This window comes from Pipistrellus hanaki (genome assembly GCF_964339955.1).
Source record: "Pipistrellus hanaki genome assembly, chromosome: 21".
NCBI lineage: Eukaryota > Metazoa > Chordata > Mammalia > Chiroptera > Vespertilionidae > Pipistrellus > Pipistrellus hanaki.
This window is the reverse complement of record NC_140523.1, coordinates 8,430,561-8,446,854: the sequence shown is the minus strand read 5'-3', so window position 1 is coordinate 8,446,854 and position 16,294 is coordinate 8,430,561. Positions and strand designations below refer to the sequence as shown.

The 16,294-nt window shown below is 59.5% G+C and overlaps 1 protein-coding gene across 1 annotated transcript; it reads right to left on the bottom strand.

Annotated features, from left to right (window-relative positions):
- Positions 1-1,383: 1,383 nt before the first annotated feature.
- Positions 1,384-7,179, bottom strand: ISL2 (ISL LIM homeobox 2). Its single transcript, XM_084868973.1, has 6 exons — positions 7,005-7,179; positions 5,690-5,879; positions 5,329-5,591; positions 3,019-3,305; positions 2,376-2,543; positions 1,384-1,978 (listed from the first exon to the last, which is right to left on the bottom strand). The coding sequence occupies exons 1-6, from the start codon at positions 7,060-7,062 to the stop codon at positions 1,856-1,858; spliced, it is 1,089 nt and encodes a 362-aa protein (XP_084725099.1). The 5' UTR covers positions 7,063-7,179; the 3' UTR covers positions 1,384-1,855.
- Between the last annotated feature and the right edge of the window lie 9,115 nt (positions 7,180-16,294).

The window sequence follows — 16,294 nt, the reverse complement described above, 5'->3', positions numbered from 1 at the left end:
TGAATATATATATATATATATATATATATATATATATATATATATATATATATTATATATAAAGAAAGGCGTGTATTTCTGTTTGGGAGGGAATGGCCCAAGTTAAGGGACGGAAGCCTGGAAGAATCGCCCGGACGATTCGCTGGTCCTCCCACCCTGCGTCTCTCCTCTCCTTCCCCCCCACACACACCCTTCCCCCAGCCCCACCTCTGCTCTTCGAGTTTGCGGCGCCGCTTCCTGAACCCCTTTCCTTCCTGAACCCCCTTTCTTCTCTCTGCTCCCACCGGGGCGCTCAGAAGGCGGCAGAATGTGGCTCCGCGGGGACACCCCCTCCTGCTTCCAACAACTGCCTCAGGCCCTCCGCTTCCCTGCGGGGCGGGGACAGGGCAACGAGTCCTGCCAGCTCTGCCGATAGCGATAGCTCGCAGCGCCTCCGGCCTCCGGCCCCCGACCGCCCCCCTCCCCAAACCCCCGACCACAGGCACCGATCGCCACACTCCGCCTGAGCCGTTCAAACCAACCCGGGCGCCGAAACCGGTGTGGTTCAGTGGACAGAGCGTCGGCCTGCGGACTTAAGGGTCCCGGGTTCGATTCCGGTCAAGGGTATGTACCTTGGTTGCGGGCACATCCCCAGTAGGGGGCGTGCAGGAGGCAGCTGATGGATGTTTCTCTCTCATCGATGTTTCTAACTCTCTATCCCTCTCTCTTCCGCTTTGTAAAAAATAAAAATAAAATAATAAAAAATAAAATAGTGTGTTAATCAGAAAGAAAAAAAAAAAAAAAAACCCGGGCGAGAAGGGCCGCTGTGGGCCATTCCCCTCGAGGGCAGGGCAGAGCCGGGCCGAGCACCCAGGGGCTCCCCAGACCCCCAAGCCGCGGCCCCGCGAGGCCGCCAAAGGGTTAAGGATCCGGGGAAAACCTGAGCCCGCTCTGCCCGGGGCGGCGGCGGCGATTAGGTCTCTCTCTCTCTCTCTCTCTCTCTCTCTCTCTCTCTCTCTCTCTCTCTCTCTCTCTCTCTCTCTCTCCCATTTCCTGCGCCCTCCAGGGCCCGTTCCCAAGAAGAGCACAGGGGCGGGGGTTTGAAATGTCACACCGGGGCGCCCGGGCCATCCTCCCGCCCTGCGCGCGGGGCCTGGAAAGAAAATAAACCGCGGACACGCCAGACTGGTTCTGGGCCGGCCGCCGGCTCCCTCCCGCCTCCCGCCCTATCGCTGGCAGGTGATGCCGGGCCGATAAGGGGCCGCCGCCGCCCGCCCGGCCTCTGTCTAGACGGGAAAGAATAGCCGGCGGGGCCCCCGCTCCCCAGCCCGCCCCGCGCACCCCGACCCCCGCCGGCGCGGACACGCGGGGCCCCGACCCCGCACACACGGCAGCAGCCTCGCGTCCGGTTCTCATTTTTTTTTATTATTAAGATGAAAATATTTGTCCCACGATGAACGGGCCGTTCTCACAATAAATAATAACAATAACTTACGTTCCGTTAGGCAGAGGCTCGCGCGCTCGCTCTGCCCTCCGTCGGCGGATAATTTAGACGCGTTTCAAGGTCAGTCCCGGGTCCGCGATCCTGGCGGCCATGCGCTGTGCGGGGCGGAGGGAGGTCGCGCCTCCGGCCTCCTCCGTCCTCTCCCCGCTGAAGCCCCCGAGGAGAGGGGGGGGCAGGGCTGACGCAGAGGAACCCCAAGTCTGGTTCTGAGGATACGGGCGCTCCTCTCCAGCCGGAAAGCGGGGCGCCCCGCCGGGCTGGGCCCCTCAGACGCCCCGCGCGGATGTCTCTTTAAATAACGGTACTGCCGGCGGCGGGGGCGGCGGCGGGTCTCATGCAGGCAGCATGCGGGTCCGCGGCGGCGGCCGGGCCTCACGTCTCCACGGGGCTGGGCACCATGCTGTTGGGCGTGTCGGGGAGCTGCGAGGACAGCGAGGTCACGTCGCTGCCGCTGCCGGAGGAGTTGCCCAGGGAGCCGGACTCGGAGAAGGAGACCTGGGGGCCGCGGGGGACGCACGTGAGGACGCGCCCTGTCGGGGTTGCGAGTCGGATGCCCCTGGGGACGCGCTCCCGAGACCTCGGCTGGATCCCCCAGGCGCCCGGCCATCCCTCTGCTACGCGCCCTAATCCAGGAGGCCTGGCTTCAAGCGAATTACAATTAGAATTACAATTACGGACAGGGGTGCGGGTGCAGTGTCCCCATCCCCACCACCACCAGCCCCCTGCCCCCCGCTTGCCTAGGGCCGTCCCAGCGGGTCCACCATCCGCCCAACAACAGCCCCACCACCACCGCTTGCCCAGGGCTGTCCCAGCGGGTCCCCCACAAAAGGTCCCCCTCCCTGTCCAAACGGCAAACACCCCCCCACCCCCGCCGCGCCCGCCCCAGCCTCACCAGCTGCTGGAAGGCCGGCTGGTCCAGGTCGCTCTGCAGCGCGAACTCGCCGAGCGTCTTCCAGGGCGGCTGGTAGGTCTGCACCTCCACCGCGCTGCCCTGCAGGGCGCCGTCGTGGCGGATGGGGCTGCCGGCCACCAGCGGGGTCCCCGTCAGGCCCTGCAGGCTCTGCGGACCGGAGACCGGGAGGGGGGCCGGGTTAGGGCGCGCTCCCGCGTTTCCCTCCGCCTTGGAGACGGGGCGAGGGCGCAGGGGGTGGCTCTCCTTCCCCAGAGAGAGTCCCCGGGGCCTCCACCCCCCAAACCCGCCGCCTCCGGGCTGGGAGCCCCAGGGGGCCAGGGAACCCCAGGCCCGAGTCCCCCGTCCTCGCCAAGAACGCAGGACACGACCGACTGGCCAGGCTCCAGGGTCCCCCCAACTCAGATCTGCCTTTGGGGGACGGAGACCCCAGCTCAGATGCAATCGTTAAGGAATCCCCCAAGGAGAGCCTTCCTCGGAGGCCCAAGCAGCCGGTCTGGGGAGGCCCGTTCCCCAGGGCCCGGTCTGGAGACGAGGGCGCGGGGCGCGGGCCCCTCTGCGGCCGGCCCGGCCCGGCCCTCACCCCCACGCCAGGGGGCCCGGCCCTCACCCCCGCCGCCCTCACCGTCTTGTCGCCGAGCTGCTGCTGCTGCTGCAGCTGCTTCAGGAGCAGCGACTTCTTCTTGTCCTTGCAGCGCTTGTTCTGGAACCAGACGCGGATGACGCGCGGGCTCAGGCCCGTCATCTCCACCAGCTGCTCCTTCATGAGCGCGTCGGGCCGCGGGTTGGCGGCGTAGCAGGTCCGCAGCGTGTGCAGCTGCTTCTCGTTCAGCACCGTCCGCACGCGGGTCGTCTTCTCCGCCGCCGCCGGCTTGTGCGGGCGCAGCGCGGGCGGCCGGCCGGACCCCGGCTCTGCTCGCACCCCGGCCATTGGGAGCGCGGAGAGCAAAGGGCGCGGTGAGCGAGGGGGGCCGGCGTACCCCCAAATCCCCGCAGCCGCCCCCCCGCCCGCCCCTCCTCCGCCCCGACTTCGTTTCTCTTTTATTCCGTTCGCCTCCCTTTCTCTCTCCGCCCCCCACTCGGAGGGCGGTGCGCTGAGTCCCCCCCCCTCACCCCGTCCTCGCCAGGAACTCGGGACACAACCGACCGGCCAGACGTGGGCTACTGGGACCCCCCAACTCCGATCTGCCTTTGGGGGACAGACACCCCAGCTCAGATGCAATCCTTAGGGAACCCGGAATCCTCCCAAGGAGAGCCTTCCTGGGAGGCCCTAGCAGACGGTCTGGAGAGGCCCACTCCCTCTTTCGGAGCCCCCGACCCTCCGCGCGCAGCGACCTGCCCGCCCCGCCCCCCCTGCCCCCCGAGTGCGGGAGTGGCTGCCCCTGACCCGGTCCGCAGAGCCGCAGCACTGCCTGGGCCGAGGGGCCCGCAGGAGGCCCGCGTCACCCGAACCAGAGACGGTTCGCCTTCAGGAAAAGTCCATTATTTCGGAGGCAGAGAAAGAGGGCACCCACGGCCTCTGGAAGCGGAGGGGGACCCCAGCGCCTAGCTGCTGGAATTTGGGGGCTCATCTTGCGCGCCTCGGGCCCTCCCCCAGCCCTACCCCCTCTTTCAAGGGGGTCGCTCGGCCCAGGCCGTGCACCCCGGCCCGGGTGCTGCTCCTTCCCCGCGCCCGGCCCTGCCTTCTCTCCACCCGGGAAAACGGACCCGGTCCCCGCAGCGGACAAAGGGAGATTCAAGCGCGTGGCTCCCCGGCTTCCTCCATCCCGCTTCACGCGCGCGCGTCCCGGAATTCGGGGTCTGCACACCCCGGATTCCTGCGTACACCCCCTGTCACCCCCCAGCCAGAAGTTTCTGGGTATTTATAATTACAAATATTATTAACAAAAAAACAAACAAACAAAAAAAGCCGGTCCAGCCGGGTGCTCGTTCCGCAGGGGAAGAAGCGGCGGGCAGAGGCTGGGTGGGGGTAGCGGGGACCCAGCCCGGCCTGTCCGCACCGCTGGGGCCGGGCACACGGCCCCTGACCCCCAGGACCCCGCACTCGGCCCCGCAGGCCCCTGGCGCCCCCCCCCCCCCGCGGGAGCTGCCCCTTCCCTCCCGCCCGTGAGCATCTGGCCACGTTGTTCGTTCCCCAAACGGGGCCTCGGACTGACGCGGACCTCGCTCTTCCCCGGTGGCCGGGCCTCAGCCGCCTGGGCCGGGCCCGCGCTCCTCCTCCTCCAGCCCCGGCCACCGTCCCCCCGAGGCTCCCGCTCCTGGACCCGCGGCCCCGTGTCCCGATCGCGGGGGACACAATGCCCCGTGTCCCCCCCCCCCGTACGCACCCACGCTGGAGGCCCCCGAGGCGCGCAAGATGAGCCCCCACATTCCAGGAGCTAGGCGTTGGAGGTCCCCGTCCTCCAGAGGCCGTGGGTAACCCCTTCGGGTCACACACACACACACACACACACACACCATCCTGGCTCCCAGAGGCCCACAGCGGGTTCCCGCACCCGCACACACCGGCCGCGGCCACAACTCGCGGTTCCGCAGACACAGAGACACACAAGCGACAAGGTGTCCCCCAAATCCCAGCAGCTAGGCACTGGGGTCCCCCACTCCTCCAGAGGCCGTGGGTGCCCCCTTCCTCTGCCTCCGGTTCCCCTCACGCGCGCACACACACACACACACACACACACACACATGCGGGAGGGGCCGAGGCGCGCAAGATGAGCCCTCAAATTCCAGCAGGCGCTGGAATTTGGGGGCTCATCTTGCGCGCCTCGGGGGCCCCTCCAGCCCTCCCCCCTCCAGAGGCCGTGGGTGCCACCTTCCTCTGCCTCCGGTTCCCGGCGCGAGCGCGCACACACACACACACACACACACACACACCCCGGCCGCCGCCGCCGCAGCTCCCGGTTCCGCAGCCGCAGAGCCCCGCGCCCCGGCTCACCTGGCAGCGGCGCGCCCCGCGCGGGGAGCGGCCCGGGGCTCCGCGGGGGGCTGCCGGCCCCGGCGCGCTCCAGCCGGAGCCCGTGGTCCGCCCGGCACAGCAGCTCGCGCTCCCGCAGCGAGAACTCGTCGCCGGGCAGCAGCTGGCGGCCGCAGACGGAGCAGCGGAAGCACTCGACGTGGTACACGCGGTCCCGCGCGCGCATCACCAGGTCGCCGCCGCCGAAGCCCGCGCCGCAGCGCGCGCACTTGACGCCGAAGAGCCTGCGGGGGGCGCGGGGGGCGGTCAGCCGGGCCCGCCCCAGGGGGAGGGGGATCCCCGGGGGGAACGGGGTTTTTTTGGGGGTGGCCCCCGGCCTCACCGGGTGTAGTCCCGCTTGCAGTAGGTCTTCCCGTCTCGCACGAAGCACGTGCACGTCTCGTCCAGGAACTGGCTGCACTCGGCGCACTTGAGGCAGGCGGCGTGCCACTCCAGGTCCGGGGACACGCGCAGGATGAACTGGTCGTGGATCTGGCTCCCGCAGCCCACGCACGTGGCCGTGCCCGGCTTCTCTGCCGGGGAGGACACCCCGTCAGGCCCGGCTGCGGGTCCGGGTGCGGGTCCGCCGCGCCCGGGGTCCCCCTGGCCCGCCCGGCCCGCCTGTTCCGCTGGCTCTCCTCGGGCGAGAATTGCGCCCGAGAAAAAGGAAACGATTGGTAAGGTATGTACACATATAATATTTTAATTTAAAAAAATAAAGAAAGAAAAAGGTTTAGGCATCTTCACTTTTCATTGTCTTACTTCACTGGAAATTATACATAATGTAAAAAGTGGAGCCCTATTAACTGATTTTTCCCTTAGTTTAATATAAGTGTGCCTCCCTTTAAGCAAAATATACTGAATAATTTGTAGAATAAAACAGAATATGATTTACAAAAAAAAAAAAGAAAGAAAGAAAGAAAAGAAAAAGAAAGAAAGAAAAAAAGAAAAAGGAAGCGGACTTTTCTAAAGGTTCCGGGGCGACTGGAAAACTCAAAGACAAAAAACAGGATCTGGAAAGGCGTCTACCCCCCCCCCCCGCACCCCAAAACGGAGAACACATCCCTGTGGATTCCGTTGGTTGTGTCGGTGTGTGTTGTTGTAGCCAAAAGCTGAGGACAGGGGTGCGGAGGAAGGAGCCGGACACCCGGGCTCTGCGGACCCACTGCGTCCCCAGGAGCGGGGCGCGGCCCCCGGCCCCCTCCCACGGCAGCCCCAGCCCCAGCCCCAGCCCCGCGCGCCCCGATCAGCCTGGGGCCTCGCACCCGCAGGGACGCGCCCGGGTCCGGCCGGAGGAAACAGTCTGGATCGGAGCCCCCAAACCCGCGAGCAGCCCGGGTCCGGCCGGAGGAAACCGGTCCGGATCTGGGTCTGGATCGGAGCCCCCAGCCGGGCGAGCAGCCAGAGCCCAGCGCCCCCCGAGTCCCACCCCGCAACTGTCCGCAGGTCCCCAGCCCGAGGCCGCCCCGCGCGGGGAGAAGGCTGCACTGCTCCGGGTTCCAGCGGCGGCTGCCCGCGGGGTTTGCGCTCCGGGTCGCCCCGGGGTCCTTGTCGGACACGAGCCACTTGTGGGACCCGGCGGGCACCTCCTGCCGCAGGATCGCCGCGCCCCCGCGCGCCCACGCCCCCGCCCACACCCTCGCCCGGGAGAGACTCACTCGTGGCCGGATCCCCCATCGCCCCGGCGCCCTGCCGCCGCGGGACCAGGTCCACCATGCGGGCGGCGGGCGCCCCGAGCGCGCCCGGCGGCGGCGGAGGAGGACCCGGGGCGCGCGCCCCGCCGACTCCTGGCGGCGAACTAAGTCGGGCCCCGCGGACTCGCCGGACCGACCACCCCGGCCCGCACGCAGCATGACGTCAGCACGCCGTCGCCGGGCGGCCGGGCGGGGGCGGGACCTGCGGCGTCACCAGCCCCCCCGCCCCCCTCCCGGGCCCAGAACCAGGGTGCGGGGAGGCGATCGGGGACCCGCAGCGGGTGGGCGGGCGGGCGCGCCGGGAGGGGAGGGAGGCGGGGGCGGCGCGGGATTGGCTGCCGGGACAGGGGCGGCCCCTGATTGGCCGGAGCGAACAATGGAGCGCGGCCCCCTCCCCTCCGAGCCGCCCCGCCCGGCGTCCGGGCTGGACCGACCCCCGTCCCCGCCTGGACTTTCGAGGCGATCCGAGCACGGAGGTGGGGACCCCAGGGAGTGGGTGGTGTTTATTGAAATGGTCCCGTTCATCCATTAATTAAAATTAAAAATTCACTCTCTGGCCGAAACCGGTGTGGCTCAGTGGATAGAGCGTCGGTCTGCGGACTGAAAGGTCCCGGGTGCGATTCCGGTCGGGGGCGAGGTGCTTGGTTGCGGGCACATCCCCAGTGGGGGGTGTGCAAGAGGCAGCTGGTCGATGATTCTCTCTCATGGATGTTTCTGGCTCTCTACCCCTCTCTCTTTCTCTCTGTAAAAAATCCGTAAAAAATATATATATTTTTAAATTCCCTCTTTGGGGATCAGAGCTGGGGAGGGAGGGTCTGCTTGGACCGGACCTGGGTCACCTCTCTCCTCCTGCGCCTGGTTCTGGGGTCCAGGCTAGGGAGAGGTCAGGGGCGCCGGTTCTCACCCCACACCCGGCGCCCCGAAAACTTACCCCAGTCGGAGGAGCCGGGGCGGGTGGGGTGCGCGGCGGCGCGGGATCCCGGAGAAGCCCCGGATCCGGGCTCGAGCCTGGACTTGCCCCGTTTCTGCGGAGGGTTGTGTTTGACACCGATCTCCACCCCCAACCCCTCACCCCCATCCCCCATCTCTCACCTCTCTCCCTCCCCTCAACACCCAGCTCCGTCTGGAAACCGGGTTGGGGTCGAAGGAGGCTCCGGCCTCCAGAATGAACCGTGTTTATAAACTCTTTTTTTTCATATTTATAAACTCTTCCGTCTCGTTTTTCAGCCCAACTCGAACCGCACACGATCCCGGCACAGCCGCGGGCGCGGGGACATGGGCCGGCGGTGCGGGGGTGGGAGGGGTAGGGATGGGAGGGGTACGGGTCCTGGCCTGGCCGTGCGCTCCCCATGCGCGGGGTGGTGTCTGCCGGCGAGCGGGGTGCGCGGTGCGTGGTGCGGGGCGCAGAGGGGTCGGGGCGCGCCCGGCGGGGCGCGGTCGGCGCCGGAGCGGGACAGTCTCCCCCAGGTCCCGGCCCCGCTGCTGGCGGCCCCGCGCTCCGGGCTGCGCGCCCGGCCTGGCTGCGGCCAAGGACGTGGGGGACCGTTGCGGGGAGCCGCCGGGCCTCTGCGCACAGAACCCTGTTGAGCGGCTGTGTCGGGGCCTGGCGCCGGGGTGCGGGGCCGGGGTGCGGGGCCGGGGTGCAGGGGGGACGGGGAGGGGGAGGGGGCGGCCGGCGGTCGGTCTGGCTTCGGATGCCGCCTCGCCTCCGGGTGCCAGTCTCTCCGCATTTAGTCCCAGCAGTGCCAGCAGCGGCCCTGCCAGCCACCAGCCTCTCCGGGCTCTGCTGCTGCAGGTTGGGGTGGGGAGAACGCTGCCTTTGAAGGGATCTGTCCGTCAGACAGATAGACGGACGGACAGACGAACGGACGGACGGACAGACAGAAGGACGGACAGACAGACAGACAGCGGGGTTGAGCCGCGGGCATCTGTGCGCCTGGCTGTGGCCGCAGGCATCTCATTTTACTTTCTTCTCCCCCAGTCTCCCCATCTGTCAAATGGGGTGACCCGCCGAAACCGGTTTGGCTCAGTGGCTAGAGCACATGTGTCAAACACAAGGCCCGCGGGCCAAATCCAGCCCGCCAGGCCTTGCAATGTGGCCCGCACCGCGCTGTCATCACTGCACTCCGCTGTCAGTTTATGACATTGTCAGTTTATGACTGTTCAGTAAACCATTCGGCCCGCGATTTAGGCTGGATTTTAGATTTTGGCCCCTTCTCTGATTGAGTTCGACACCCCTAGGATAGAGCGTCGGCCTGGGGACTAAAGGGTCCCGGGTTCGATTCCCATCAAGGGCATGGACCTTGGTTGCGGGCACATTCCCAGTGGGGGGCGTGCAGGAGGCAACTGATGGATGATTCTCACATCGATGTTTCTAGCTCTCTCTCTCCCTCTCTCTTTCTCTCTGTAAAAAAATCAATGAAAATATATTTTAAATGGGGTGACCCTCACTGTGGAGGATTCAACCCATCTCTGGACGGGGCTCAGGAAGCGCTACCCGCGGTAGCCCTGAGGCTCTCGACTCCACGTGGGCAGCCTCCCTGTGGGTGCGGGGGGCCCAGCTGCGCGGAGATGCTCTGTCTGCTGCTTTTCTCTCTCATCAGTGTTTCTAACTCTCTATCCCTCTCTTCCTCTCTGTAAAACATCAATAAAATATATACATTTAAATATATTTTATTGATTTTTTATTTTTTATATATTTTATTGATGTTTTACAGAGAGGAAGGGAGAAGATAGAAACATCGATGAGAGAGAAACATCGATCACCTGCCTCCTGCACACCCCCCACCGGGGATGTGCCCGCAACCAAGGTCCATGCCCTTGACTGGAATCGAACCCAGGACCCTTGAGTCCCCGGGCCGACGCTCTATCCACTGAGCCAAACCGGTCCCTGCAATAAAATATATTTTTTTAAAAACCATGAAGCTGGCCTGGCCCTGAGCGTCCCAGACATGCATCCATCACCTTCGCGAGTTAATCCAGCTCCTGAGAGCTGGGATTGAGCCTCACACCCACTAGCCCAGTGGCCGGCAAACTGCGGCTCGGGAGCCACAGGCGGCTCTTTGGCCCCTTGAGTTTTTAGCAGAGGCCAGCTTAGGAGTCCCCTCATTAAGTCAATAACCATGTACCTACCTATATAGCTTAAGTGTAAAAAATGTGTCTCTCACCGGGACCGGTTTGGCTCAATGGATAGAGCGTCGGCTTGGGGACTGAAGGGTCCCGGGTTCGATTCCGGTCAAGGGCATGGACCTTGGTTGCGGGCACATCCCCAGTGGGGGGTGTGCAGGAGGTGATCAATGACTCTCTCTCATCGATGTTTCTAACTCTCTATTCCTCTCCCTTCCTCTCTGTACGAAAATCAATAAAATATATATATTTTTAAAAATGTGGCTCTCCGTCGGCCTGTGGACTAAAAGGTCCCGGGTTCGATTCCGGTCAAGGGCATGTACCTTGGTTGGGGCACATCCCCAGTAGGGGGTGTGCAAGAGGCAGCTGATCGATGATTCTCTCTCATCGATGTTTCTAACTCTCTATCCCTCTCTCTTCCTCTCTGTGAAAAATCAATAAAAATATATATTAAAAAAAAAAAAAATGTGGCTCTCGCCGAGACCGGTTTGGCTCAATGGATAGAGCGTCGGCTTGGGGACTGAAAGGTCCCGGGTTCGATTCTGGTCAAGGGCATGTACCTTGGTTGCGGGCATATCCTCAGTAGGGGGTGTGCAAGAGGCAGCTGATCGATGTCTCTCTCTCATCGATGTTTCTAGCTTTCTATCCCTCTCTCTTCCTCTCTGTAAAAAATCAATAAAATATATTTAAAAAAAAAAATGTGGCTCTCCAAAGAAACGTCAGTCGTTGTCCTGTTGATATCTGGCTCTGCTGACGGGTGAGTTTGCTGACCATGGCCCCAGCGCGTGAGACGGTGAGGAATCCGTGGGGCTCGAGTCTCGGGGAGGGGATAGGCCGCACCCACTCCTGCTCCTTCGCTTCCCACTTTCTTTGTAAGGGACACGCCCAGAGTCCTCCCACAGAGCACCACCCTCTGAGCACCTCCGTCCTCCGGGAAGCAGCAGGGGCCTCACACAAGGGTGACAAAATGAACCCCCACCCCTTTTAAGATGCAGGAGTCTTTTCCCGGCTGGCATGGCTCAGTGGTTGAGTGTCAACCTGGAGGTCACAGCTCAATTCCTGGTCAGGGCACCTGCCCGGGTTGCGGGCTCGATTCCCAGTGAGGGGCCAGGAGGAGTTAGTCTATCGATGCTTCTCTCTCATCATGGATGTTTCTGTCTCTCTCTCCCTCTCCCTTCCTCTCTGGATATATATATATATATATATATATATTTAAAGATATATATATATTTAAATAAACACACACATATCTCTTTAAATAATAAACATATATATATATATCTTTATATATATACATATATATATCTATATCTTTATTTATATATATATATATATATATATATATATATATATCTTTAAATAAATAAATAAATACACATGGAGTGGCCAGATGATGATGATCTCTGAACGCATAATCATCCGGCCACTCCGTGTCTGTTCTATAGAATAAAAGGCTAATATGCAAATGGTCCCCCGGACCAGGAGTTCGGCCAGCAAGCAGGCCGGCCAATCGCCCATGTCCCCTCCCATGCACAAATTCATGCACCGGGCCTCTAACACACACACACACACACACACACACACACACACACGGAGTGGCCAGATTATTATGCGTTCAGAGATCATCATCATCTGGCCAGTGTATATATGCCTGTGTGTGTGTGTGTGTGTGTGTGTGTGTGCCTTTGTTTCTTTTTAAATCCCACGCTTGGGGGAGCTGCCTGGATAACCCCCCCAAACCCGGACCTTGGGGGAGGAGGAGCTGTGCCCGGGAGCTTCTGGGAAGCTTTCCTTTTCCCGTCTTTCCAGAGGCGAGGCCGGCCAGTTGGCCCAGCCTGGGAGCGGCTCTGAGGACTCTGGCAGCGCCTGCGTGTGGACGTGCGGGTTCAGGTTGTGCAGACTTTGTGGCCGGCTACTGCCCTGTTAGCAATCATAGGCACTTTCCTTTCTCATCCTAAGCCGCATGGAGACGGGTTATCCGGATCCTCCCATGGGAGGTGTCTCTTCATCACGTTATGGTCAGAATCTTTTCTCTTTTTTTAAAATAGATTTTATTGATTTTTTTTTTTTTCAGAGTGGAAGGGAGAGAAATAGAGAGTCAGAAACATCCATCAGCTGCCTCCTGCACACCCTGCACTGGGGATGTGCCCGCAACCAAGGTCCATGCCCTTGACCGGAATCGAACCTGGGACCTTTCAGTCTGCAGGCCGGCGCTCTATCCATTGAGCCACACCAGCCAGGGCCATGGTCGGAATCTCTGAAAGGTTTAGGAGGTCCTTCGGTCTCCCTAGCACACATTTGTAAGAAGCTCAGCATGCGTGTTTTTCTTCCTGAAAGAGACCAACCAGCGTGTCCTCCGTGGTCCCTTTATTGCCTGGAACAGAGTGGGATTCCTGATGACTCCGGCGCTTGGCTCCAGCGCAGGCCCCTCAGGAGGACCTACCAGGATCCTCTTTCCCAGCAGCGTCTCTGGAGGCGAGAGCTGGCAGCCGGTTCCAGAAATAGACAGCGAGGGAGACCCTAAACTCTGGGCTGTCAGCCTTGCCGGGCGGATTATCCGAAGGCTAATCGGGCGCGGATTGGGATCGATGTGACGGCAGAGGGCCCTAATCCGACCGGCGGGGAACCCGGGCGGGCTTTTCATCCGCTCAGAGTGTGTCATTGGTTTGGCGGCAGCAGAAAAGCAGCTTGCACCGGATTTTGCCGCATCACCGTGATGAGGTCTATTTGGATCCGCTTGAGTTATGGGCGATGTAAATTATTTATAGCCACTTCAGGCAGGCCTGACGCTCGTAAAGACCTTCAGAGCAACATAATACCGTGTTTCCCCGAATATAATACATCCTCCGAAAATAAGACCTAGCGCATCTTTGGGAGCAAAAATTAATATAAGACACTGTCCTATTTTCGGGGAAACAGGGTAGCAGGCTGTCAAGGTAGGGGTCTCACGCTGAGTCCTGATGCCCCTGTCCTTCCCCCCACCCCCACCAGCTGCACACAGCGGGGGAGAGAAGACATTCCATAATGGCTGGTGGGCTGGACCAGCCACGCAGCTCAGTGGTTGAGCCTCGACCCAGAAACCAGGAGGTCACGGTTCGATTCCTGGTCAGGGCACAGGCCCCGGTTGTGGGCTCCATCCCCAGTGTGGGACGTGCAGGAGGCAGCCGATCCATGATTCCCTTTCATCATTGATGTTTCTCTCTCTCCCTCTCTTTCTCCCTTCCTCTCTGACATCAGTGAACATATTTTTTAAAAAAGGCTGGTAGGCCGAAACCGGTGTGGCTCAGTGGGTAGAGCGTCGGCTTGCAGACTGAAGGGTCCTGGGTTCGATTCCGGTCAAGGGCATGTACTTTGGTTGCGGGCACATCCCCAGTGGGGGGTGTGCAGGAGGCAGCTGATGGATGTTTCTCATCGATGTTTCTAACTCTCCATCCCTCTCCCTTCCTCTCTGTAAAAACATCAATAAGACTGCCAAAACCGGTTTGGCCCAGTGGATAGAGCGTCGGCCTGCGGACTGAAAGGTTCCAGGTTCGATTCCGGTCAAGGAAGCGACTGATAGATGCTTCTAGCTCTCTATCCCTCTCTCTTCTTCTCTATAAAAAATAAATAAAATATATATATTTTAAAAATATTAATAAAATATATATTTTAAAAAAATGGCTGGCAGACTCATGCAGTCTGAGTGTGACGAGGGCGGAGCCCGCCGGGCAGCGGAGGCTGCCGGATGCTTACGGAGTGGTCCTGGCCCCGAGGGGTTCGCTCTGGGTGACGTTTGGCCCAGACGCAGGCCCCCCAGAAGGCAATGGGGTGAGGCTCCGACGGTCGAGCGCAGAGAAGATTTTCCTGCGAACTAGGCAGGGTTCCATTTAATCAAATGGAACCCAAAATAGCTCCATTTTTGTTAAAAACTTAAATGATAATTAAAAAGAAAAACAAAAACCAGAAGAGAAGGCCATATCTCTAAGTTTATTTCCTCTGAGAAGAGGGACTAGGGACTAGAACAGTTTTCTATTTTCTTCTTTGCACTTTTTTTTTAATTTACCAATTGTGGTGACTATACTCTGACTTTGCAGGGAAAACAGTCAGACTGATATTTTTTGTTTTATTTTATTTTTTTAAAATATATTTTTGGATTTTTATTTTTTGTTTATTTTATTTTTTTTTTTTACAGAGAGGAAGGGAGAGGGAGAGAGAGTTAGAAACATCAATGAGAGAGAAGCATCCATCAACTGCCTCTTGCAGGCCCCCAACTGGGAATGTGCCTGCAACCAAGGTCCATATCCTTGACTGGAATCAAACATATATTTTTTTAAACAGTACAAAAAAAAATTTTTTTTTAATGTTTTAAAGTGTTACTTTTCAACTTACAGCTGACAGTCAACATTACTGCGGATTAGTTTCAGGCGTGTAGCGTAGTTAGGCAACATTATACTTTACAAGGTGTCCCCACCCCGATATTTCCAACACCCGCCGAGCACCAAGCATAGTGATTACACTATTATTGACAAACTCGTGCAGCTGTGGGGTCCCCTGGCCTGGCCTGCGGGATCCGGCTGAAACTGGTTCTCTGACATCCCCCAAGGGGTCCCGGATTTCGAGAAGGTGCAGGCCAGGCCAAGGGACCCCACCAGTGCGTGATCGGGGCAGGGGAGGGACACAGGAGATTGGCCAGCCGGGGAGAGACCATGCGGACTCCAGGATGTGTCCAGCCCATCTCACTCAGTCCCCATCGGCCAGACCTCAGCAGCAAGCTAACCTACTGGTCAGAGCATCTGCCCCCTGGTGGTCAGTGCACGTCATAGCAAGCAGTTGAGCTGCCTTAGCATATCATTAGCATATTACACTTTGGTTGGTTGAATAGTTGACCAATAGATAATAAAAGCCTAATATGATACTTAGCACATCATGCTCTGATTATATAGGACATCCCCTGTGCTGTACTCTGCATCCCAGGACTGTATGTAACTGCCAATTAGTACTTTTAAAAAATATATATATTTTATTGATTTTCCACAGAGAGGAAGAGAGAGGGATAGAGAGTTAGAAACATCAATGAGAGTCATCAATCAGCAGCCTCTTGCACACCCCCTAGTGGGGATGTGCCCTCAACCAAGGTACATGCCCTTGACCAGAATCGAACCCGGGACCCTCCAGTCCGCAGGCTGATGCTCTATCCACTGAACCAAACCGGTTTCAGCAGGCTTACACAGCCTTACCCTTAATGTTTGTCACTCTGTTATCCTTGGGGATTTCAACATCTGGTACTAATAAGAGCGGAGACTATTAAAAATATACCCAGGGAAGCTGTTTGCATAACCCATACATGTTGGAGGTTTCACGGTCATGATTTTCAAACAGAGAAATGACAACATTGGGAAGGAGAAGGCAGGTTGGAAGGAGGATGTGGAAGTGACTCTATTAAAACCCTTGAGGTAGTTTTAGCATGAAGAAAGAAGTCCTGCCGGTGGCAGGCAGTGCGAGGAGGCGTGGTGCATTTCCATGTGCTCTCTTTAGAAAGGCAGGACGTAGCCCTGACTGGTTTGGCTCAGTGGATAGAGCATCTGCCTGCGGACTGAGGGGTCCCGGGTTCGATTCCAGTCAAGGGCATGTGCCTTGGTTGCAGGCACATCCCCAGTTGGGGGGGGTGTGCAGGAGACAGCTGATCGATGTTTCTCTCTCATCGATGTTTCTAACTCTCTATCCCTCTCCCTTCCTCTCTGTAAAAAATTAATTAAGCCCTGACTGGTTTGGCTCAGTGGATAGAGCGTCAGCCTAGGGACTGAAGGGTCCCAGGTTTGATTCCAGTCAAGGGCATGGACCTTGGTTTTGGGCACATCCCCAGTGGGGGGCGTGCAGGAGGCAGCTGATTGATGGTTCTCTCGATCCTTCTCCCTTCCTCTCTTAAAAATATTTTTTAATTAATTAAAAAATTAATTAAAAATATATTTTAAAAAATTATATAGGTTGCAAGCATACAGTTGCGTGTAGTACATCGTCTGTATGTTGTATTGTGTGTCCTTTTCTTGAATTTCTCGGACCTGGAGAATGACTGGCACCTGACAGGTGGAGCTCTGGTGACGGATTGGAGCGAGGGGGCGGGGCCACCGGGGGGGCGGGGAGCCAGGGGC

Excerpts from the sequence above, each read along its gene's own strand:
- ISL2 (XM_084868973.1), bottom strand. The coding sequence starts at position 7,062 with ATGGTGGACCTGGTCCCGCGGCGGCAGGGCGCCGGGGCGATGGGGGAT. Across the intron at positions 5,592-5,689 it reads TGCAAGCGGGACTACACCCG|GCTCTTCGGCGTCAAGTGCG; the intron begins GTGAGGCCGGGG and ends CGCCCCCCGCAG. Across the intron at positions 3,306-5,328 it reads GCGGGGCGCGCCGCTGCCAG|AGCCGGGGTCCGGCCGGCCG; the intron begins GTGAGCCGGGGC and ends GGGTGCGAGCAG.